General features: G+C 34.0%; 2 protein-coding genes across 3 annotated transcripts; one reads left to right on the top strand and one right to left on the bottom strand.

The window, feature by feature from the left end:
- Positions 1 to 1,360: 1,360 nt before the first annotated feature.
- LOC127839264 (uncharacterized) lies at positions 1,361 to 10,974 on the top strand. 2 transcript variants are annotated; one of them, XR_008030257.1, is made up of 4 exons: positions 1,361 to 1,495; positions 3,926 to 4,081; positions 5,684 to 5,800; positions 10,552 to 10,974. XR_008030257.1 is itself a non-coding variant. In XM_052367543.1 (4 exons), exons 1-4 carry the CDS (start codon positions 1,529 to 1,531, stop codon positions 10,729 to 10,731), a joined length of 480 nt encoding a protein of 159 aa, XP_052223503.1. In that variant the 5' UTR covers positions 1,396 to 1,528; the 3' UTR covers positions 10,732 to 10,974. The 2 variants fall into 2 exon arrangements, 1 of the variants encoding a protein (XP_052223503.1); XM_052367543.1 differs by having other exon boundaries at positions 1,396 to 1,555.
- Positions 10,975 to 12,290: 1,316 nt separating this feature from the next.
- LOC127838831 (uncharacterized) lies at positions 12,291 to 18,351 on the bottom strand. Its single transcript, XM_052366829.1, has 4 exons — positions 18,279 to 18,351; positions 14,360 to 14,463; positions 13,055 to 14,109; positions 12,291 to 12,627 (listed from the first exon to the last, which is right to left on the bottom strand). Exons 1-4 carry the CDS (start codon positions 18,317 to 18,319, stop codon positions 12,361 to 12,363), a joined length of 1,467 nt encoding a protein of 488 aa, XP_052222789.1. The 5' UTR covers positions 18,320 to 18,351; the 3' UTR covers positions 12,291 to 12,360.
- Between the last annotated feature and the right edge of the window lie 8,538 nt (positions 18,352 to 26,889).

Below are 26,889 nucleotides of genomic sequence, written 5' to 3'. Positions count from 1 at the left end.
GGATGAGTATCTGGCTCGTCGGAGGATCTTATCGGGTGAGCCGACTTGCCAGATAACCTTTCTACATCCGCGTCACCAACCTATTATTCTCTATATCCTGAGGCGTACTATTCAACGGTACATCATACAGGGAAACCGCGGGATTCAAAGTTAACGACCTGATGCGTTCTTAGTGTTCCGATGGCGTCTGTTTCCGTTCTCTTCACACCCTCACGGCTTTGAATGGGAATTTTACTGAGTCACGAGGTGCCGGATGACGAATGCAGGTGTCCCTTTCTGGTTTAAAGAAGTATTAAAGAACTACTACGCGTTTATTACGTTAATGACACATTATTAAAAAAACACGGTATCGAACAAAACGCGTACCACAATTTTAGCAACTCGTTTAGTACTGAAATCGTGGTTTTTAAATCACACGAGTATATACATTACATGCAATTATGATAATATTTGCTAATTAACGTTAACCTAGCAACGATATTTAAAACTTTACAAAAATAAATAGTGTTAAAACATAGTTATAGTAACCCTAACACGCTCCAGAGATTTTCAAGGTACACAAACAAGTTCCGTAGTGAGTTTCGCGGGCATGTCATCGAGCCCCCATCGGACTCTTCGACTTTACTGTGCCTGTGGCTGAGCCACTTAATAGTAATATAAATCGGCCGTGCTCTGTGAAAATGTGGTTTAATGAATGTGCGTAAAGTGTCGTCCCAGATTAGCCTGTGCAGTCCAAACAGACTAATCAATGACGACACTTTCCGCATAAACTTGATTTTTGCTAAGAAGAGACTTTCTTTAAACCAAAAGTATCATAAAAGCGGAAAGTTTCGTCCCTGATTAGCCTGTGCGGACTGCGCAGGCTTATTTGGGACGAAATATTACGCATATATATTAAACCCTTTTTAAAAGAGCACGGTTCAAATGGAAGCACTACTAATAGGGCTCTGGTCGACAATATTTTGTCAAGCTAATTTAGTCCTCTTTCACAAGAAACACATCTGTCATGTATTATTACCACTACTACTTATCTCAATGTAGATTCTGTTTTTCTCTACACATGAGCCAGAGTTTAAGCCTAATAGGGTGTATCGTCCTAAAAAGTTGTTAGTACCTTTTTCGCACCGATGCAATAGCTTAACAGCTTTTTAAAAAGCGCACCTGTGTTAAACTAGTTCAGGGACGGCATCTACAAACCTCCATATGAAAATCTTCACTAGAGTCTTAAGGTGTGTAAAAGAATATCAATGCGAATTAACTGCAGACTTAAAGAATTTCGTTAGCGACATGTGTAAATATTGTAGCGACGTCTCGTTACGTCACGCAAAGTGGAAGTTTAATGACGTCATATCATGGCGTTCTTACGTCACTCAACGTCGTTTCTAAGACGAATTAAATCAAGGAGACGAGGGAGCTATTACTTTGTTTGTTTAGGATTTAAAGAAAAAATAATAAAATAATTTCAAACAAAACGGAGGACGATTGAAAACAAAAGGTACGGTAAAAGGATTTTAACCCACAAGAACAAATGGGGTTGTGGAAAAACATAGTATGGGTAAGCTGAACATGTTAAATCTGTATAATTATCTTTAGATCTTATTGAGAAAGTGGATAAGTGACTATTTGAATAATATTAATATTTGTTGTTTAAAAATTGAACGTTTTACAAATGTTCCCTTAATTTTTAAACTTTAGACTGAATATCAAGAGGCGTTGATAAAAATGGTCCAACATCTAATAATACACTTTATATATGACACAATAATATAAATATAGCCATATTGTTAATTTTCTAACGTCGTTTGTCATTAATACGCTGTATAAATAAAGCTCCTTTGATAAAACGGGCTATACATATAAGGTTCATCACTAAAATACACCGATAAGCGAAAAATAGGAGCAAGGAAGTTCGGTTGGTTTAAAATATCTATCCAAATAGAGAGCTCAGTCAAAACCTTGTCATTTATGTTTGTATGTCGGCATTTTGTATTCTGGTTTAAGCGTCTTTTTAAGGTATGTATACCAGGTTATTGAGACAGTATGTGCTAACTTTAAAAGGGGAACATAATAATCTTTCCCGAAATACAGACATGTGTAAAACAATTGATATTTCGCGTTGCCACGCACCTATAACTCCTTTTATCTGCAATTTTATTATAGTGAGTACATACGATCTCACGCCTACAAAAAATCATTCTTTTTTATTGAAAACTCTTTGAAAACGCATCAGTACCGTTAATTAGAGTGTGAACCACGGTAGTTCATATTCATACTGATCCACAACGATTTTACTAAAGTAAAATTACTCCTGCTTATATTCCCACGCTTATTTAAAGGTGGCTGTTTAGAGTTGTAAACACACATATGTAATGGGTGTTTTGTAACATGGGTGTATCATCGTTGATTTGTCCATTTTGTGAAAATAATGCATGTATGCAGTTTTAGATAAACTCACATATATACTAAAATAATGTTAAATCATCAATCAATGAACCGGATAAGTTTATTCGATAAATTGCATAGTCTTGAATAAACATGTGCACCAAAAAATAAAAAAGATAAGATTAACTATAAGGGAAAGAACCTCGGTAATTTTATAAAACTTAATGGCGTACTTTTGTCCTATAATGTATGTATGGGCCAATATGTTAACATTTGTAATAATGTCATTATTTGTATTTTTCGGCGTAAGCTGTATTAAGCCAGCTTTTCGTCCTGACTTGACCTTTGTAAGTATCCAATAATATGCAAATAAAATTTCCCGCGGCTAGGTACGAATGAATACACTTCATTTATTCCATTGGCTGATTTGAGTATAACACCAGAACATTGGAAACATATCCGCGTCTTTGTAACACTGTTTTACTGCATGAAACAATTTTATCTCTAATGAAAAGGCTCAATAGATAGAACAGTTTTACAATCAATTTTCGACATAAATACAGTTTGTGCGTTCACCTTTTATTTTGAGAGAATTACCAGCGCAAAAGCGTTTATACTAAAGGCTATATTCTCATATTTAGTACTTACTTGCATTGCATTTCAGCCCGCGAAAGTCAGAGTTTATATACAGTTCATCACCGGAGTTCGCAGAAGGTGTTGCGACCTTTTCATTGAAGGACAAAATTGGAATCTATGCTATTTTTGTCTGATGGAGTAAATAGTTCGTTTAGTCGCTTTATCAATATTTTAGGCACAGCTGTTGCCTTGGTCGAGTTCAGTTGGCGTAAGCAAGCCGTCGTTTCAGCAGCAGAATTGTTACCTAACTTTAACGCATTGCATTCCAATCCGCAAGGTATCAAGGTCAGTTTGCGGTCAGTTGCAGAAATCTTTATATAAACGCTGCTCGTAAACTTTGTGCACTTGAAGTCTGTTTTGATCAGAAAGATACTAAATAAAGATATTCGGCAATATTATTGTGGTATGCCAATCATCGATTTTAATATGTTTTCAACATTTGCATGATAAGGACCAATTTTGATAAAATTAATTAGAAATATTTATCCATTTTGACCAGTTTATTAAGCATGAGCACAATAATTCACTATACTATAATTATGCAATTAAATAAGATTCGAGTATTGCCGGCTGACCTATATGCACTCGTTTATTTTCATGTTTCTTGTGTTTTTATATTCTGTAAATATAGACATCTGAGTAAAAATATCACATAAAGCAAAATAAGCCACGAAATCTGGCGCAACACCCCGTTATTGATTTGCTTGTGATGTAGCTAAGAACTGCGCAGAAAAAAGGCATCCGCTACTTTTTATCTCATAGAGATAACTTTTGATCGTTCATAAACATCGACCACAATCAACGCCGTATATCTTGTTTAAAGATATTTCTTGTTTGAAAATAAATCATGTTCAAAGTAAAGAACTGGATATTCTGAAATGCAAGTATTACTTCATATCTCATCCAGAGGACAAATAACATCAGCCGGAAGCACCGAACGGTGGTCGGGGAAGGTTCTCAGACCTGGCCTTCTGGCATACGATACTGGAGCAGGCACGAGCTGGACGACTTCATAGCGGGTCGGAAGCACACCTTCCTTGGGGCTCGCATCCGACACACGGTGGTACGTATAAGCGTATAGGTCGCCTTGGCGTAGTAGATTTGGTGTCCGCCCAACGACAGCGAGGTTACGGGCTCGTTCACCAATCTGAGAGCGTTTTTTATATCTCCCCAAATGACACGAAGTAGTGGTTCTTTCCAGAAAACGGACTTGAAAGCGTTTCAATAAGCCTAAGGATTTTGATGAAATCGAGCAGAAATAAAAGGGTTGAAACTATAAGCGAGTGGATATTGGGCGGCGTGATTGCGATGGTGACAGCGGCGGAAGTGGTGGTGGAGATTGCGTTGCTGATGGCGGTGGTGATGATTGTGGTAGAAGTTGCGTTGGTGTTTTTGATACAGATGGTGAGGATAATGGCTATGGATCTGGGCTAGTCGTGGTCGTAGTTTCCGAGATATGGGCTGGACGTGGTCGTAGTTTCGTTGGTTGATATAGACTTCAATTATAACGTCAAAACGATGATGAAAACAAGGGGTTGGTGGATAATTATATGAAAATAATATTGTGTCTTACTCATGACTTTATAAGGTCAATTTTAAGAAATATTGGAAAATCATTTCTTTAAATAATGACTAAAAAGCATACTAACGTCATACGCTTTCTAACTTTAAACGGTAATCTTATTAGAGATCTTTAATTTATTGGGTATGAAATAGACTTCCAGATATTGGAATACTAAACCCGTTTTTGCAAAGCTTCTTAGGTTACATTGAAGCAAATTTCATGCCTTCAAAGGTTATTTCGTGCGTAGGTCTATTAACACTGACATGTGTAAAATAAACAAGTATATATTAATTGAATGTCTTTTATTCTTTTAAACATAGACATTTCCTACATACAATTTCATCTGTAAGTGTACCTAATATACAGCTTAAATTAAGATTTCCTTACGGGGCTTTGTGATTCCGGCCCTCTACCAACTCAAACATGGCCACATAGGTCCAACGACATTTTTTCACATTTCGATTTAGGCTGACGTCATAACATATTATATAGTCTTTCCCATTAAACAAAAGACTACGTCTGGCCGCTTACGATATATTAAAAATGTTCAGTGTTCTGACCGCATATAATACTAAAGACAAACAGACAGTATATGTAGGCTGTTGTACCGCTTGAAGACATGTTACAATATTTGCTTTCGGCTTACGTTAAAACCCGATTACGAAGTTTTCATATGCTACTTAATCGTGCCTCGTATCGTCCGTTAACGTGTGTGCATTGCTTTCTTTAGGCAGTATTTCAACCATTCAACGACATCACTGAATATGACACAGGCTAATTGTATACCGCCTTTTTCTATGTTTTACTGGCTGACGTCCTACCCCTTAAGCAGATGTATTTATGTTCTACAACAGGTTGACGAATTGTCCCCTATATCGGATGATTTTATGTGCTACAATAGATTGACGTAATGCCCCCTATATCGGATGCATTCATAGTATAAATCAGGTTGACGTAATGTCAACTATATCGGATGTGTTTTCATGTTCTACTACTAAATCAACATAGGCCCATATAAATTGTTTTCATAATTTCATATACTAGTAGGTTAACGTTATAACCATCACCCTTTACGACCGATGTTTTCATATTTTTAAATAGGCTGATGTCATACCCCCATACGAAAGATTCGTCAAACGCGGAGATGGCTATGACGCCAAGATGCATCGTGACGACCGGAAGAGCGTCAACAAGATCGCTTATTCCTTTAATGATGAGGTAAACAGCTTCTATTTCCTTCGACATGTGCACATTCTCCGTTTTGTATATATGAGCATCGCTGTGGGAAAACGGGGTTTAATGTTTGTGCCAGAGTCCGCATTGCAGCTCGCACAAGCTAATTAGAGGCGACACTTCCCGCTCTAATTGTATTTTGCGTTCAAATGAGGTCAATTCTCAAATAAAATTGTGTTTAGGCGGAAAGCGTCGTGCCTGATTGGTATGGAAGCGAATATCCGCCAGTACATGCATGCGGTTAAATGACAATGTTTTTTTTTAAATCATAACATGCATGATGTTAGATGACATTCTTATTTTAACTACTTGCTTTCTGATACAGGGCATTTGAATTTGCCTAGTTACTTTTGCTGTGCAAACATGGCATCTTCTATGGAAGGCAATGTCCGCCAGTCCATTCATGTTGTTAAATGGCCATTGCATATTGCTTAAGGACAAATGCATATTGCTTAACGACTACTCCATGTTGACGTCATACAATTGCATTTTGGTACATGACAAATGCGTTTTGTATTATGCTATTCGTTACCAAAATACTGTTTGCACATTCCGACTTTACACTAGTCATTACACTAGCAATTACACTTATAATTACACAAGCAATTCAACAAGACGAAAGCAATATGCACTTAGCATGTTGCAAAGCATGACGCAACATGAAGTTAATCAAATGCGATATGACAATGTGTAATATGTAATTCATATAAAGCGGAGAACCAGAAATGACGGGATCATTAAACGCCAAGTTATTTTTTTTACTATTAAACAACTAGCTATTTTTGTCGAAAAAGCATTGTCTCTGCGAGTTAGTTAAACCCCAGAAGCAGGCTAGTTACGAGTGCCCATGCAAATTTGATGCATGGTTAAAACGTTTGCTTGTCAGTACTTGCGTATATCCGTCTTTGCGTTTCAGTCACACAGCACGTTAATTATTAACACAGCTGCGCACATTGGAGTCGTTCATGGATATTTTGTTTATTTTACGCAGTTAATTAATGCTAAGATTTGCACGTCATTTTCATGCTTTCATAGATCTTAGAAATGATTTTAAGGTTCTAGTTCACAAATTTTCGATGTTTAGAAAAATCTCATGTAATACGTTTGTAGACAAATCTATAATGTTTTCCCGGGATTCAAATCCGGGTCCTGTGGAAGCAAAAGCAAGAGTGTTACCACTGCTCCAAGCACGCTTTTATAAATTATTGCTAATTATAAACGCTATGTTAGTAATACTCGTATTTTAAAAATTATCGCAGATAAGCGTTACAAAAGCTTTATTATTTTATTGATTTGGAATAATGAGTAATAATTTTTCTTAGCCACGCGCGTTATTTCGCCTGTTTACAAAAATGTATACATTCTTGTTTGAATATATGACACTTTTTTTCTGAAAATAGTCATTTTGCAAAACTTTGCACAAGTCCATCTAGTTGCGTTAAGTCAAAAAAATATCCGGCGACCCGGTGTCTATTCACACTCCGGGCGCAAGTGAGTTTTGGGTTTTGGTAGTGGTCATAATACCGGAAGAGCGGTTTCCTCCGGGTTCTCCGCCCCCCCCCCACCCACACACACACGCCACACACCGAAGAACAATACTTACTTAAAAATGAAAAGAAAAATATTAAAATTTAATATCCAGAAATTGCAGCTATATGTCAAAATTCGTCCAAACATTCGTTAAATAACAAGATCAGAGATATTGCCAAAAAATAAATATTCATAAAAAAGATCAATTAATTTGAAGGACAAATAAAGGGATTGTACAATTAAAATAATCAAGAGTACAATATTGCGTAAAATATTGAGTGCATAACAATTATTTATTTTTAAAGAATCTACTGTTTTTCACCATATTTTAGAATACGCAAATCTCAATTGTTTTTATATTTTGAAAAGTTATATTTTATTATATTGTTAAATGATAAGTGATTATAAGCCAGTTTTATTTAAATGCGTGTGACCGTTTACAAATTGACTGATATATTATTTATTGGAAATGCATCTTTGCAACGCAGAAGACAAGGAATGTCGATGAATGTCTTTAACGCATGCAACTTTTATATTTTACATCCTTTTAACAGTTTAAAGCATTTTGTGTAAATTGCCATCTGTCAGGGGACAACGTATTGAGAACCGTTTTTAAAGTGCAAATTTGAAGACATTCTAAAACAACTCAGAAAATCAAAATAAACCGTTTCAAAAAAAAAAAAAAACACATCGTCGTTCATAGTGTCTTCAATAATGTTTATCTTAGAAGTTTAGATGCTCATATAAGTAACTGAGTGTAGTTTAATGGTAGGAACACAAGATGGCAACATTTTTGTTGTTGAAAGTCAATGTACCAGCTTAACTAATATTAATTGTCCAACATAATGTTTTTTCCGGCATTTTGCCATCAGTGCACATAGTGCTTAATTTCTCATTTAACAATTACTAAGTGCTCAGAGCGTTCAACCCTTGTTCATTCGCTTCTCACATAGGCGGACTTGATCAAACCCACTCGGTGCATGTGGGTTTAGTTCGCAATATATTCTCGCACAATCGTCATAAGCATGGAAACACACATGAACGCACAAAACACAACCACCGCATTCGCACATGCACATATAAACGCACGCATACACGCGTACTCATATTCTTTAGAATAAACTTTTCTGAATGCATATCTTATTGTGCTATGTACTATCAGCAAAACAAGCTCGGACGTCAATATAAATGTTTCGACAAAAGTAGTGTACACGCCCGAAATCCTAGTAGACCAGCCAGAGTTGTCTCCCTGTATAATAATATGCGCTAAAACGTCAAATGTAATAAAATAACGCTGTACATGCATACAAAGATCATCGAAACAGCAACAAAGTAAAATGCACTAAGGCAAGCACAGAAATAAAATGCAGGAGTATAAATTAACAGTTCAATATTGAAAAGCTGAACGCAAATTATATTGCACCAAAAACAAATGTTTTTCATAAAGGGACTGCACATAAGCCTTAAGGCGCATGAACAATGAATTGTATCTAAAGCAAATGCAAGAAAAAACATACAATTGTAATGTAACAGAATTCAAATGCAAGTTGTAATATGTCGAAGTGGAGTTGTCAATAAGCAATAACAATTGTCATTTAGAAATATGAAATTGTCATTAAGCAATAAGCATGTACTATACTGGCGGAAAATCTTTCCATAAAAAAACTGTCACTCAAACGTATCATTTCAATTAATATCATAAATATAAAAATGCAAGTTTAAATGGCAATATGAAAAATGAATTGCATGATATACAATGTCATAAAGCAAAATGCAATTATAAATAGCAACATGGAAAGTGAATTTCATGGAATACAATGCCATAAAGCATAATGCGAGAACTGGCAGATGTACCCTTCCATAGATTAGCAAGTGCGCACTGCACAGGCTATTCTGCGACTATACTTTACGCACATGCATTTAGCCTTGTTTTCCCAAAGCAAGAATCGTGTTAGTGCTGTCCAGAAGAGGTGTGATAAATTAAGGGATCAATTTACTTGTTTATTAAATCTTTCCAATGACACCAAGAACACTTTATAGACAAAACACCGACTTGAAAATGCTTTTATACGTCAAAGATGCTCTATGCACTCGAGCAAAACATAATTTTTTACACTCGGGAACACTAGAACGGAAATAAACGAATTTCAATTGCTCTATACTATATTATGCTAAGGTAGTATACGTCTACAATATAATGAGATTAACATATTCCATTTAAAAGGATCTTTTCACGGTTTGGTAAATTGACAAAATTGAAAAAAGTTGTTTCAGAATCGCGATTTTTCGGTTTAGTTATGATATTTGTGAGGAAACAGTATTACTGAACATTTGCCATGGTCTAATATAGCCATTATAAGCATTATTTTACGATTTAAAACCTAAAAATTATAAAGCGTTGCAACGCGAAACGATTGAATAATTTGGAGAGTTCTGTTGTTGTCGTTTAAATTTGTGAAACTACGAATATTGCTTATATATAGCGTATAAAATACGCCAGTATGTATGCTTGGCCGGATAGCTCAGTTGGCTATTTCGTTTTTACTTTAGGATTCCGGGGGTCACTGGTTCGAGCCCTGCTGCGGGCTACTTTTATTTCCTTTTTTAAATTGTATTTTTGATATTTTACTGGAGCTTTTAAAATTTAATGTTAACATTTATCAATATAAAGCATTTAATGACAAACTTCAAAACATGCCAAAATCTGTGAAAAGGCACCTTTAAATGACTAAGCGCCCTTTATCAGCCCATAAATCCGTTGTCGTTTAATGCTTTCTCAGCAAAACTCAAAATCGTTATTTATTTCGCAGATACACAATACTCATGTGAGCCAAACTTTTGTCATGACCTGACAATTAGTTTTGCTATTTAAAAGAGGGTTTTATAGCAGTGCTACGTCTTGGGAAGTCTTGTTCGAGCTGTTAAGGACTATCGGGTTGTTTTACCCTTTGCCATTAAAAGGAAAATCAGCAACAATAATGTTATAATCACAGTTGTATCGAATGGAAAAAAACACTTTTCTATATTGTTGATAAAAGTAATGAGCGGAAAGAATGCTTAAATTAAAGAAAAGCATTTAAGGAGCGTCAGCGAAGAGTTCCATTGCTTACTGAGACAATAGTTTTTATTTAAAAAAAAATTTAAATAATGAAACGAGATATCAGCGGACATTTTGCTTTATTTATATATAAAAAATCACATTTTAGGAGCGGCAGCGCACAGTTCCACTGCTGTCGTCATCTACATACGGGCACCGCCTAAGCCAGCCCCCCGAGCTCTTTGCCCGTGGCCACGTGCGCGTTGAGAGAGCCCACAAGGGGTTCTTACACACGAGGGGCACATGGTTACCTCATAAAGAGGACATCTCGTTGAAATGCAAACTTTAGAAGTGTATTATTTCCTTATTTTAATTTTTATTTGCATAATCACAGTTGTTTTAAAATAATTTTACTATTGAAATATGCATGTCAACGAAGATTTGTGAAAATTTCCAAATGGTAATTATTTACTTTCTTCCCCTATAAACAAGATTTCTTTTTGCATTTACTGTTTCACCTTAATGCCTCGTTTCAATAGTTTAGCTTGTTTAATTTAGTATTCGTTTCTTCAAAATGCTACAATTCAAATAGTCTTCGTAGTTGTTGTGTATAGTAGTTATCATGGCTATATTGGTTGTATGTAGCCGTTATTAACATACATTAATACCTTGAATTTAACGACTTATCCTCATTCCGCCTCTTTTTAAAACACCAATTATAGCAGACGTCAGTTGTTTGTTTTCCACTTTCGTACAGTAATACATTTAACATAAAATAGCAAAACAGTTATACATAATAATGCTAAGTGACGACAATCTTTCTTCGCTTTTTGGAATTTTTCTTTATAACGAAGTCTCTAGTATATATTCGGTTTATTCGGAAAGTGTCGTACGTGATTAGCCTGTGCGGACTGCAGCGTCATGCGATAATGGGACTTCGGCCATATACAGCCAACGTAGCTGCAGGCCAGCCCGTGGATTTGAAATGTAGTCAGGAGCTACGCCGACTGTTAAGGAGCCCACGAATTGATGTGTTATTTAAAAGAGATAGCTCGCGATTAGCAAGCGGTAGATTGCGCGATTGTTCACGCTAGTATTTAGCTATACTCGCCGCATATGGCATACAACCTATTTTCGCACGTCATTTGATATAATACACAATTTAAGCAATGAGAACACTTCATTTGAACTGCTGGACACACTGTATTTTCTCAGAGATTAGCAGAGATTATCAACCATTTTAGCCAATCGATTTTGTTTTCTCTCGTGTACATTTACGGCGTAACACCAAATACATATGACAGATCGGTTCATTTATAAATATAAACAATTATCGCCATGAATGCATAAAAACACGACAAAGTGTTTTTTGAAATTTTGTTTTCAGGTAGTTTTGTTTTGGTCTTTATTTGTCCTTGCCTACCGTTTATATAACCCAAGATTATTTATGCGTCTTGATGGAAATTGCTGCAAATTCAGAACACAATTCATTGAATCGATAACTACACATTAAAACATATGGGTCGTGCTCTGTGAAAATGGGTTTAATGCATGTGCATAAAGGGTTGTCCCAGGTAAGCCTGTGCAGTCCGAAAGAATAATCAGGGACGACACTTTCCGCTTTAACTTGATTTTTTCTAAGAAGAGACTATCTTTAAACGAAAAATACAACGAAAGCAGAAAGTGTAGTCCCTGATTAGCCTGTGCGGACTGCAGGGGCTTATCTGGGACGACACTAAAGGCACATGCATTAAACCCCATTTTCACAGAGCCCGGCTCATATAGTAGCAAAAACTATATATATTTATTTATTTATTTATTTTATTTATTTAGCTTTTTTAACCATTCAGCCAAGAGGTTAAATTATATGAATATTAAGAGAACAAACATGAACGTTAAGCCTGTTTGTTGACATATGTTGACTCAAACAGTTAAGAAACGATCAAATAACCTTTTTTATCGCAAAGAAACTTTCATTTTATCTCTCATTTGGTGGAATATTAAAATAACCGTATATTGAAAAGTCCACACTGTACAAGTCTTTGATCACATCAACAACATCTTTGCTGACACCATCATACGCTTTTCGTAACGCATTTTCTCGTTGATTTTTACGTTCTTCCGACGACAAAGTATACTTGAATATTTCCGCCAAAATTATATCGGACACTAATGACGGATCTGAGCTGTTCCGAATAGACTCGAACGTACCTTGCGGATATCCTCGGTCCTCGCGAATATAGCCCTGTAGGTCACAATATACTACATATTTTCACTGTATAATTCAATGTAAAAGCGACAACTTGAAGCGAAAATAAATGCACTAATTTTCACATGGGCAATCTAATACCAACAAGTTTCCTTGACGAGCAATCTGAGCTGGTTCGAAAAAAAAGATGTTATTTACAAAGCAAAAAGGGAATTGACATAAATCAAAATCGACTGTTTTACCAACATTTTTCGGCTGTTTTCTATTGAACTGTAACCTGTTTCCGAGCAATATTTTGATAAAGCCCGTAATTCTATCATTTTTAAGTGATTACCTAATGAACAGCTATGCTAACCTTATCAATACCTTCATAATATAAAACCAGAACAACTGTCTTAATTGTACAGTATGCCTTCGAGTAAAACATGATGATTTTCTAAACGATTATTTAGTATTATTTAACCTGAATCTGAAAAGAGCGCCATATCCTTCGAGTGACCTCCAGCCATGGCATACACCGGCTAATCTCGGCCCCAGAACTCCGCTCTAGAATTGTAGCCACAATTCCCGGCAAGGATGACTGGATCCGCTTGCCTTCCAGCGTATGCATGATGAAGTTGTATTTTTCTGACGATACGTTCAGCTTTTTTAATAAGACGCCGATATCGTTTGCAAATGTTTCTTGTTTTGCAATGTACTGAGCCTTAACCTCGCAAGGTCCGCAAATAGAATAAATCGGTGCCCAGTGTCTATCTAAAGATTTGCCTGTTTTCGCTTCGTTCAAAATCCATTGCAGAAATTCTTGAAAAGAAACATCAGTTGCGCACAGTGATTTGTTTCGAATGCTTAGAACATCGTAGTTTGTGTTTATTCTAATGGGCAAGTATGATTTGTCGATGAAAGCCGAGTAAAGCCGAGAATATGGGTCCCGTGTTGGGAGAATTATTGGAACTTTGGCACTCTTAAGGTTCGTGAATGAGGAAGAAAAAGAGTAAGGACCAGCGTGAAGAGAACTGCGTTTCTTTTCTAAAAGTTTCTTGCCAAAATCGACTCCATTGTCAAGAGTTGTAAATAACAATGTCCAAAAAGTAGACCCAACTTTAGGCACTTTGCAATATCCGATATTGTAAACCTTAGAATGAAAAAAACGCCCGCGTTCCGTTCCCTTATAAGTTGCGTTGAGTAAAACGTCCTTGAAGCACGTTGTGTTTAAATGCCTTGACCTCTGTTCCAGTTCATTTAATTGACTAACCATAGAAGAGTCCTTGCTAATAAGAACACTGTCTTCTGAGTTTGTGTGGGAAAAATCATCCGGCGCGCCGCCAGATGCGGTTGGGGTTGGAGTAGATGGCCTCGTTTTCTGAAATATGGCTGGTTGCGGCGGTGGCTGAAAAGGCCATGGAGGTAGCGAAGCGCCGAGCGTCGGAAGTAGCAAAGACAAAGAAACGGGCGTCGACATAGTCAAATTGTCATTTCCCGGTAGACTGTCATTATGCTGGTGCAAGTCTCTCGCAACACCTGAAGAAAACAACACTCTTTATTTGGCTCCAGTATAGCTAAGAGATAGCGTTCCATGAAGTGAACCCTCAGTTTTAAATATTCTAACGCAATGAAAAAATAAGTCCCAAAACATTAACGGTTCTCGCACGGATTCAACTTAATTTTGAAAGCAAATCACAGTAAGCCGGGACCTATATTCTATACATAAATACATACTGTATGCAATTAGGTATACATTACAGTGATACATATAATTTGTTATACTGACCCGGGGTAAAAAAGAACGACATCTGTCTACCGAACATGACGTAGAAGACCACCAGTAACAACGCACCCCCAGTCGACAGCGATTTCAAATACAGGATTCCCATTCTGTAAAGCAAACATCACATATTAGTTATTGCTTTCGTACTTGGGGTTGAATTCTGGCACAAATCGTTGGCATTTACCCCATGATAAAACACTACGACTTATGTATACATTTCTCAAATATCAGTGAGTATATGTTGGAATTTAATGTGTATGTGTGTGTATGTGTGTATGTGTGTTTATTAATTTCGACGGACAACAGTAAAATGGTTCCAATTATAACTGCTTGAGTGCTACAACCAGCGATTACGTGACTCACAAATATTAATTTATGTCATTTGGTTGCGTAATTACGTTCTTTATACAGCGATTTTATCCAATAATTGCACCCACTAAACAAACGATAACCAATAACACGCTATAGACCGTTCCATAATTTAGTCATTACATAATTATCTCCCCTGAATTCTCCCCGCGTCCGCCATTACACTGCTGCTTAACAATCGGTAACATATATAAGAGAGCACCGATTATTCAACGGATGAATTTCTTTCTAAATTCTAAGGCCGTCATTACATGGTCATGGTTGTCTTGGAAAACTAACACATTGACACATTAAAAAAAGCATTTAATTCAATTAAATGCAATATTTTTTTATTTGATTATTTGCATCAATCTTTTAATCGTGTATGCCTTTGCATTCCAGTGTTTAATTGCCCCTTTGTTCTGCATAATCCGTTTATCTCGTTTTGATCAGATATTGTCCAGACTTAACTAACCACATGGTGTCATAAACCACACTGGGTGGCACATGACAGTCTGGTCATTAAACACAATTGATGATGCCACCATGTCTCATCTTCCTGGTAGTATTAAGCAGTCATTTGGTAAGATAATTTACCTCCGACATACTTAACAGTTGCGTAAATAAGATATGTTACATATTTTACAAATTAAAAGTTATGTCCAATATAGAATATCAGAAATTGTACACCGTAAAGATACTAGCCCGTTTAATTTATGAAAAAATAAAGTATTAAAAAAATATATAAAAATAAAACATTTAACGTATTTAGCGGGAATCGGTTAATTAAAACTACGTCATTCCGTATGAAGATTTGATGTTACGGCAATGCACGAACGATATCATAAAACAATAAATTACATTTGACACCAAACAGAGGTAAAAAATATTTAAAAAAAATATGTATGTATATAAATATATGTGTGTTAAAATGTTAGATATGTGTCACTCATACTCACTAGTAACGAGTTTTCAATATACATGAGTACACAGTTCAATTTGCATCATATGAAGTTGTGTTTTTTTTCAGTTGTATGTTAATATTCCTCAATAGCGTCATTCTTTGTACAAAACCCATCAAATAAAAATTACATGTAAATACTGTCATGTCCGTTGCTTTTAATATTGCTTTGTAGTATGTTTATTTTCAAAGCACTCCTTACACTTTCTAACACTAATTTATTTATCACACTAGCGTCCTCATGCCATTGATAATTATATTTTTATAATTAGATGTGTTACTATTGTAATTTATTGAAGCTTTTCTGCAAAAAAAAATATTAAGGCTTATGCATATAGCTCTTTATTGTGTCAAATTGTCGGCCTTTCAGTCTTCAGATAATCTTCAATTTGATGCTCATGCCGCGTTTTTAAAGTTGCAAATAAATGTATTAATAAATTCGTTTGGCGCTTAATAATATTTTTTGAAATATAATTTAGGTGTTTTTTTATCGGAGTTTTTTTGTGTGGATTAATTGACTAAACATTTGGTGTCGTTATCCATATGTTTTGCGTTACTTCAAAGACCTATAAAATACAAATTTTAGTATTTTTAGCTTTATAGCTGTTAAATGAGTCAAAGATGAAAATATAGATATATCACATACATCGCATTCTTCCGAATAATCACATAAAAGGTCGTCAAGATCAATATCACTCTCTCATGATAAAAAGCTCGTTTTTTAACGTGACAAAATTCCATCTAAAAAAATAAATATAAATCCAAACCACAATTTTTTATCTCTAATATTAGTTAGAACAAGAAAAATAATGGAAGGCGTATCAAAAATATCATACTTAATATAATATGTTATGATTTTGGAATGTAGATTTTTATCAAATGAGATCAATTACAAACAATTAGCGGTAATTAATTGCGCGAGAATCTTTTATAAGTATTAATTAAAATATAATCTGCTTGATGTTGCGGCTATTAAAATCAACACAACAATACATGCGTGAATTGTTTGTGAAACGTTAAAAGTAACAAGTCTAATCAAAGACATAGTAAGAGCGACTGAACCGGCAAATTTTCGCCGATGATTACCACTTGATTACAGATAAAAAAACAAATACACGAAAGCATTTTAAACATTTTATTTGTAACAATCAATCTCAACTTCAAACAATCATTTAAACAACAAAAATGTGATAATCGCCTCACATTAATTCATTAAGTAATTTATTTATCCGACTACGGTGAAGCGGGTATTCTCTACGTCTTTGGCTTTTGGAATCGCAGACTCGCACAAGTTAGCAGCAGTGTAATGGCGGACAGTCACATGACTGACAATATGGCGGCGGTCAATTTATCGATTATGGAACGGTCTATACAGAAACAGCGTTGGTTTCTGAAGATAACAAGTATGGATTTTTGTTTTTTAAATCGTGAGCAGATTAAACAAATACACGACCTGTGCTAATTTCTTATGTAGAATTTAAAATCGATATATTTCGAAACTAAACATCTTCTGTTTGAATGTTTGTACGAACGAACATTTGAAGCTATGTACATAGGTTTCAAACCGTCTCTCGAGCATAATGTTTGAAGTCAAATATATTGTATATTTATATTGTATAATCACACTAATTATGATATTTTGCATAACGTCTTTGTAGATGCTTTATTTATGGTTAAATGATTTATAAAAACATACTAAAAAATAAAAGTTCTTTAATCAAGTATAGGGAGAAGTTCCAGTTTATTTATACATGTGTTAACTATAAAATTCCTTATGAAGGCAAAGTATTCTCTGACGGAAAAAAATGAAAAGATTGATGAGGAATGAAAATGTGTTTAGTAAAAGTTTCATATTAAACGAACTGCGAACATTCATTGGGAATATCTATTTGTTGTATAGTATAATAACAAATGAATGTAATATTTTCAGCTTCTTTTAAATTTCTTTCACAATTTTGACCAAGTATATTTAACGAACACTATTTATCGTACAATATGTGAAGATTAAGATTTGTGGAAAAAAGACCAAACGAACCTTAATATCCGACGATATTCCCCTCTAAACGCAGCGACAAATGCTGCAGTGACAAACTCAGAGATTTGTAACAATATCAAACGGAAGTGAAGAAACATACACCAGTGTATTCCATAATAATATAAGAAGCTGTTCAACATATGTGAACTAGAATGAAAAAATGTCGTTCATTTACATTTAAACACACATGCACAGAATAATGTAACGATTCTAATATGACTAATCAATACATTTTGCAATACATATGGACACTTTATAATCTAGGGTTCGAACGTATTTTATTGGGCATAATTTGCGTACTTATCTAAACACGTAGAACAGTGTTCGACACTAACGGGAGTCTGGTGGTCCGAGACTCCAGGAAATGAGACTCGGACTCCTTGTTTTTGTTTGAAAGATGTCCGTCGGACCCCTTCAAAATCATCTTTGAATTATAAAAAAATCCCTTCGTTTCGCAAAATCAAAAGGTCTGTTAAAAAAATATCTTACTCAGAAATAGTCATTGTCGAACACTATCTTTAAAAACCTTAAGTTGCATTTTAATTGTCACGTTAAAATTGAAATAATTTAATACTCACCCTCTACATACTGCAAAAGGAAGTTTTTTATACCAAGTCATAACCGCACACTTTAGCCACTGTTTGAGAACTGCAAGAGTGCCTCTTAACAAGGAAGATTATAGGCTGCTGGTCTATTGATAGTGATCAGTATTATACAAAACCAGAACAATAACATCATTGTGACTATGCACTTGAACAGTATTTTTCTTTTATCCCACGAAAACCCCTGTCTGGTCTACACGTTTGTCTTCAGAAGATGCATTGTTTATACATATAATTGTATTATAATAATGAAACAATTTTTATTGTCAATTGTATAGTTTATGTAAGCAAAAAAATAAAATTCCATTTACCAGTTTTAGTGAAACGACTTGAAACGCAAAAGGACCCCAGTCTGTTAACAATATTTTTAAATAAAAACCCTGTTCACAGTGCTGTGTCATATCTTACACAGATGCACCTAGCAAGAGTCCTTATTAGATCAAATGAGCACAACTTACTTACAGTGAGCTTTTGTGATTACATTTTGCACATTTTTAATAATCGTTCCTACATGGTCCTAATTCAAAATATACATTGTTTACACTAGAGGTTATATTTATTTCCAATATATAAGAAACTTTGTCGGAAGATTTGTCGAAATTACAATTGGGTAAATTACAAAACTGCATTCAAAAACTTGGTTACCATGTCAAATTAAATGACAAATTTCTTAGCATTCCCGAAGTTTAACAAATCCTCATGAAATTTGCTACGAACGCTTTTTAAATGGTATACCTGCCGAGTTTGAAAAGGGTTCAGGTCTGCTGAAAAATATAAGTACCAGTGAGCCTAGACGTTTTCCTTATGAGGGTGAAACTTTGAACAATCAAGAATTCAAATGTTCTGTTAAATCATCATGAAACAATCAGAACAATAGTGCTCATGCTATTCCAACTGAATACGAAATTAATTCTATCCATCCGTTCCAAAATACGACTTAAGGTGAAAGTAGTTTAGGGAGGGATTATTTAGGTGTCACTCTTGTTAATCGTTCGGTTTGTCCGAAGTGTTTTAATGTTTTTTGAATAATACCCTGGGGTGAAAATTTGCCCGTCTCTGAGGGTTACATGCTTTATATGTTTGGAGAAAAAATTAAACAATGTCTTCTCTGAAACCGCAAGGCCAAGAAGTTTGGTTTTTAGCAGGTATCATTTTATTGTGGTCCTCTACCAAGTTTTTTTTAAATATCGTCCCTCGGGTAAAAACTGGCTACGCCAAATGATGAAGACATATTTTAAGACTTGCATATTAAAAAAGTTTTCTTCTAAAAAAGTTAGGACAGGGATTTATTTTTTGTTTTACATCATATACTGGTCCTGTAACAACTTTGTTAAAATCTTCCCTTTTGTAAAACGGTCCCAATGCACTAAGGATGGGAACGACTGTGAATCAGTTGTGCGTAAAGAACCCCATGTCACTATCAATCAATAAATTCAAGTGCTTTGTGACGGTTAGTTGGCTTTGTTACATATTATGTTAACTATTATAGGAATAAAGCAATGGACTGTTACAACAATTCCCGAGGCTCAACAAGCAAGCATATATAAATGCATTATAGAAAATCATATTTTTTTAATTACAATAATAAGCTTAAATATTACTGGAATGTGTAAAATGATTTTGCAATCTGAGATAACAAATGACAACAAAGATTGAACAGCAGTCACGTTGAACTTCGATCTGAAACCAAACGACAAAGAGGATTGAATAATTTATGGTTAAGATGTGTCGTTAATCAAAAAAAATCGGTATAAAAAGTGTCATAATGTTTGGACTTCCTGAAGTATGATAGGACTCCAAAATTTCAGAAAAAAGGAGTCCAAAAAAATCCTTACTCAGAATAATAAGTGTCAAACACTGCTCACACATCGACAAAGTTTCATTGATGTTTATTTTGCTCCTTAAAGTGGGACTGCATGATGTTTATATGTGTTAAATTGTAATATATTGATAAAAATATGTTATAATAACACAAAATTGGCAAGAAAAATTATACATTGAAGACGAATTTCATAAAATGCAGCAAAGACACTTAAGCGCACCGAGCCGATTGTGACGAAGATATTTCGTACATATTTTCCTACAATAACCGAAGCATTCGTCATTTTATTAGGATCGGAGTAAGTGTTCGTGTGTCGTATGAATAGATATCGTTGCAGGAAATTAAAATGATCCGTAAAACTAAATTTAGATTCACGTCGTACATGAATGATATACATGCTGGGGAATTGACTGTACAGACATTTTCGATTTCATAATTAAATATCTGGTTTATTTCGCATTTTTTAGACACATGACCTTAACTTTAATTTATATTGAAATATATGTATAATAAGATTTTTACACATGTTATATTAATTCATAAATATTTGACAAAATTGTGCAGTCCCGCTTTAAATGTTAATACAAACACTTTCCAAGGTCCAGTAATATTACAATGTATAATCATCAAGATACTTGCGAAACCGTTAACGGGCTTCACCCGTGACAATTAGAAATTGTGAAACAACATCTCTGCTTGTGTAGTGTGTACTGGCTTACTTTTACACAAAAATACCCATTAAACAACAGACGCTAGTATGTACTATAAGGAAAGATGCGTAACTTAGTCATGAAACGTACAGCTATTACACTATGCATGTATATTTTTAAATTACATATAGGCCTGGGGCTTTTCTTGTCAATATAAATATGAATATATGTCTGGATATATAACACAATTAATTAACCATACGACCACGCCATTAATCCGTTGTTTTTATAAACATAAGGCTAAACCATGAAATTGATATTTTTGTTAATAATGATTTTCTCAAATTTTTATTCGATCAGGTTATAACGTAACAGTATGCAACACTTGTATAGTGCTAATTTTGTTTTAAATTTGCTCAATTTTAAATTTTTGTACATTGTTGTGTGAGAATATTTCATACGAAAAAGCATTAACCATGCAACCATGCCCCTCTGACACGTCTTGCCTTCTTGCGGGTTTGATTTACCAGTGCTCGGAAAATATGTACGTATCTGGAATCATTTGTTGCGTGCGTAATACAGCTACTGATCAATCATTAAATAAGCCACATGAATGTATTTGAACACAAACTCGTACCGTACTTGTTACACATCCGTTACACAGAATCACCGTAAACATAAGTAAATTTTATTGTGTCACCAAAATTACCCCCTCAAAATTTTATACAGGTCCGTGAATAATTGTAAGTGTAAAGACACAACCTTCAACAATTTGTAGCATACGGAACTTGGCATTTAGATGACATTGTGGGAACCCGATGACATCACTGCATGAATACGTCATCAAAGCTATTGGTTGCCAAACATATTACTGAGTAATCACGAATGGGTACCGGTACTAATGTATGTAATGTCACATTAAGATTTACTGTTGAATGAATTTAAAATAAAGTAAATAATTATAGATTGTCATTTTGTGACCTTTTAACAGTGATGCTGCTCACGTGAAGATAATTAATCGAATCCTGGATTAATTTGAATGAAATCATTGGAAAATATTAAACTACGATTCTTTTGCTTATATACTGGACGTACGGCATATCGGTGTATTGAGGTTTTGTCTTCAAATAAAAAAATAATGTCATAAATGAAATAAAACCCATTCGTTTGTTGTTAATTACCCTTTTTGTGTTGAAATTAAGTTTCACTATGATATGATTTGAATGTGTATCTTCGTTATTGGCTGCGTCCTAGTACGGTCGGAGGCCATTTTGTTTGTTATGAAGAGTACTGCGTATCGGCATTCTAAACATAGATGGTGACGTCACTAAGTTATTGTCACCTCTATACTTAGACGCATAACGCACCTCCATTTGGAGGCATTTATGACTACGACACAAAGAAGTCCGCGGATGAATGAAGAATTTGCTTTATAAGTAAACATTAATGTTATAATTTAAAAGTAGAGTATTATTTTGTTCAATATTACGGTCTTATGTTAGTATCAATTATAATTTTCGTTAGTTTTCAACAATGTCGCTCTTTATTCATGTTTTTTAAAACAGAACTTTCACTTTCGGTTGTATAACAACATGTATCCTTTATTGACGAAAGTTTGCAATGAAATAGCGTTTTCAAAACCGCTTAAAAAGTTTCAGAAGGTGTGTCTGATGCATGTTTTGAAAAGACACAATGTCATAGCTATATTGCCGACTAGTATGGGAACAATTTGATATTTCAAGTGGCCCCATTTGCATTGCAAGAGAAGTTCAAATTGACTTGTTCAGTTTGTTAAATTTTGAAACCCTTATTATATATGTTTTTATAAGTGCCTGATAGATTTCTTTCTTTAAATAATTGAAATCATTGAACAATTAAGTAAAAGCACAGCATTGATGTTCTATGATTGTCATTTTTAGTGGAATAGTATGTTACAATAAAACAATTATAACTATTGTATTAATGAATTTAGATTAGGTGTCATTTTTAAATGGGGTAGTAATTCATTATATGACATTAGCACATTATGTAGTTGAAAAATAAATAACACATTAATGACTTACCATAGTGAAATAAAGTAGCATATAATATGTTGCAGGTCATAAAATGTAAAACTGAAGTTCAAACTCAGAAGAAGCTTTACAAATATTTTACACTGACAACACTGTTGATTTTCCAAAAAAAAATCCTTCCTATCTTCCTGCCGTAGTTTTTTGGGGAAAATTTAAATATTATTAATATCATTGAGTTAAATTATTAAAATATCAATATGTTTTTATTACATTAGCTAATTATAGTATTATATTATTAATAATGAAATACTTTGCAAGGAAAGTCCAATTCTGTTTTAATAAGTCTTAATTAGCTACTAGTAAAATTGAAAATATCAGTGACATCCAATAATTGGATTATATGCGTGTGAATGCATATGTTTTTTTGACAGTTACATAGTACCCTATTTAATTGTATAACAACAAATAACTATAGTTCCACAACCCAGCCCAAGTTTACACAAACTGAATTAATTCATCAATTAATCCTATTTAATTATATTAAAAACAACATGTGTAAGATTTTGAGAATATCCCATGTATTCCTCTAGTATTCCTTTAGTACACCCATGGTTGGCACCAATCGACCGCCCCCGGTTTTAACCGGCGGTTTTTACCGGTTAAAACCGCCCCGGTCAATACTCCCAAATTTGTCATTACTGGTCAATACTGGTCGATTGAACTTTACCCCCAATTTTGATAAATATTCCATGCTTAATTAACAATATTGATAATATAAATTAAACAGACATGTTGCCAATAATGTCTTAAGTTATAATACCCACTTTTTTATACCTGTTCATGCAAATAAGTCAATGTTGGTCAACTGGATTTTTCTGGTTGATTGATTTTTTTTTCAATTCTAATGAATCATAAATGCTCAGAAAATTCTGTGCTTGATTCAACACGAACCTGTCAATTACTGTGTATTAGTTGTTCCTCATGCCCCACTGTCCCCAGTCTTCTCACAGTCTTCTCACCTATACAGGTAAGGGCATCCAAAACTGATAATAGGGCCTTAAATGGCACCTTCTTGACACAACCCTTACTTGTCATGTATTCTTGCCTGGATTTCTTTAAGTACTTTTTAAACAAAATAGTGAAAAAAATATTTTAATTTCCATTGATATAAAAATTTAAAAAAAACATAATTAGAAATAATTATTAAAAGAAAGTAGAGTAGACCCACAATTGGTAAACATTATTTGTTGGCAAAATCAAGACCTTTGATTGCTTATTCATTTGAAGACCAATTGAACTTTAAAATATGAAAACCCTCTTAATACAGAAAGGCGACAAGTTAGAAGTAACTATTAAATTAATAGCAAGTTATCTCCTTTTGTGTGAGTGAAATGAAATAGCCTACGGGCAGATTTGCTTCATTGTCACTTTCAGAGACATAACACTGCATGCATATTATTACCAATTAAGGCTTAGGGGCCAGATTTATGACCCTAGTTCTGTTTGTCATTCTGCCTATCAAATAGATATATCAATAGATCAGTGAAATGATTTATTATTGTTGTTTTTAGGAAAGCCTCAAACAAATTTTACCAATTAAATCGATCTAATTAGAATTGTTTTTATAAGTACCTGCTTTTTTTCATTTATTGAGATCCTTGAAAAATTGAGTAAAAACACAGCTTTGATGTTCTTTGATGGTCATTTAAAGTGGAATAGGTGTGATTTTTAATGAAGAATAATAACTATATCCAAGTTTTAACTGAAACACAAATTATTTTGACTAAATAAATATCATATTGGGATATTTATTTTGAGACAAGTAAATAAAATTGTTATGTAACATTTAAATTATAATGTCCCAATACAGCTAGTATGAACATTTTACATTGATTTGTAGTACTCAGGTGTTACCTCTCAAAAATATTCTTTAAAACTTAAAGGAAACCCAACGATGAAAATATTTTCAAAACCAGGCAAATAATAGGAAAGTTATGTTTTCACTAATATTAAGTAACAACACACACCTACCATTGAACAATATATCAGGCACTTATGGTGCAATATACAAGCGTTAATTGGATTAGCAAGTGTATATAACAAGATAACAGCTATTGTATGAAGGGGTACTTATGGTGCAATATACAGGCCCATTAATCAGCATTGATGAGATTAGGTGACATCTTTGAAGGGGGATAGTCATTCATAAGATGAGATTAGTACATTATCATACAAAAACATTTTTATATAGTTTATCACTGTTTTAATTATTATTAATAAATTGCTTTGAGGTTACCTTTTTTTAATTCATAAAGTTATTAATTTTCCTTAAATTCCACAAATTCATTTAATAAAAACGGGTAATTGTGTTTTGTGTTTCTTATATCAATAAGTTTTTATTACATTTGCTAATAAATTATATTATTAATAATGAAATAATGTGCAAGGAAAGTTCAATTCTGTTTTAATTAGTCTAAATGAGTTATTAGTAAAAATAAAATATCAGCGACGTCCAATAATTTGATAATAAACATATGAATGCATGAAAAAAAATGTTGACAGTTACAAAGTAAATATTTATTTATCATATTTAACTGTTACAAGGAAAACAGTTTCAAATTAATTTAAATTTGATTTTACCATTTTTCAATTCACCAATTGACCATATTTAATTGGATAAAAAACAACAAACACTACATTAACACAACCCTGCCCAGGTTCACTCAAACTGAAATAAGGTGTCAATTGTGTATTCAAAACGGGTCTTGATTACACATTATTCTTGGTTGCATTTGTGTTGAGCAACATGTATAAGATACTCAGTAAGATTTTGAGGACATTCCATGTATTCCACTAGTACACCAACATGCACTTACTTATGATTTACATGCAATCATTACACAGTTAAACCCTCCAAAAAACAATTCTAAAACCAAAAAACCATACAAGCTGCTTCATAGATATTAAAACTTAATTAAAGACTTCATAAACAAAATAATAATTTTGATAATAAACAAAGATTAAACTTCAGCCGAACAATTATAAATTTATGGGGGGGGGGGGGGGAAACATCTGCACTAAAACTAAAATGGGGGGGAACGTCTGGGGAGGAAACGTCTTTGGGGGGAAACGTCTTGGGGGGGGGGGGGGAAATTACCGGAAACCATTCCCCAAATGGTGAGAAAAAAAAACACTGGCATATAAATTAAATGGAAAACATACAATATTATGTCAAGAAAAATAAAGCTGTAAAAATCTCACCTGCTTGTCTTTGATGTTGCAATTAGCACATTCAGCATATTCAGTATCTACTAAATAAATATATGAAAGTGCCAAATGTCCAAGATACCATGACGTCTTCCTCAAAATGTTAGATCCTTCGAACTGCATTTTATTTTATCCCTGACTAATCCTCTCACACATTAGGCCTACATGTAAGATTCCTTGTAATGTTCACAGCGTTTATTTTAAATCGTTTACGTTCTCAAATTTCAGCAGGTATTTAATTATAAATATTTATTTATGATTTAGATTTATTTACTATTTCGAAGATACAGTCTTGCAACATGTTTAGTTAGTCTAAGTTACGTGTTTAGTGATTCTTACAAACAATAGACTGACATGAAAAGTGGCTCCTTTTGAAGCACAAACTGCATCCAACTATATATTACAGCTGGCCCGGTTTGATTGGGCCTGTTTTTGATAATAATTAATTACCATTTTTCACTTCCGTGTTTATTATGTTTACCAACGCCATGATGGAAAAAAGTCCGTTTCCCACAATGCTTAGCGCGCATTCACACAGGTCAGTAAAGACCGGTGTGACACAATGGCGTATCGGTGTATTCACGGTTAGCTCCCTTTTAGATTAGATAAGAGTGATAGTTTGTTGAACAAAATACATACACTTTGACCTTTTATTTCATGAATTTGCATATTTTAATGTAAATTAATGAAAATATATGTGTATTATATAAACGTAACGACTACTTTAATCATGAATACACATTTCAACAACAATTTAACAACAATTTTTCAATTCCTAGTTTCCAAGTTTTAACAATGTTATATTGGTTTATGTCTCACAGTGGGGGCAAAGAAAA

Source organism: Dreissena polymorpha, chromosome 7 (genome assembly GCF_020536995.1).
Source record: "Dreissena polymorpha isolate Duluth1 chromosome 7, UMN_Dpol_1.0, whole genome shotgun sequence".
In the NCBI taxonomy this organism is placed as follows: domain Eukaryota; kingdom Metazoa; phylum Mollusca; class Bivalvia; order Myida; family Dreissenidae; genus Dreissena; species Dreissena polymorpha.
The sequence above is the reverse complement of the archived record's forward strand: the minus strand, read 5'-3'. Positions and strand labels throughout refer to the sequence as shown.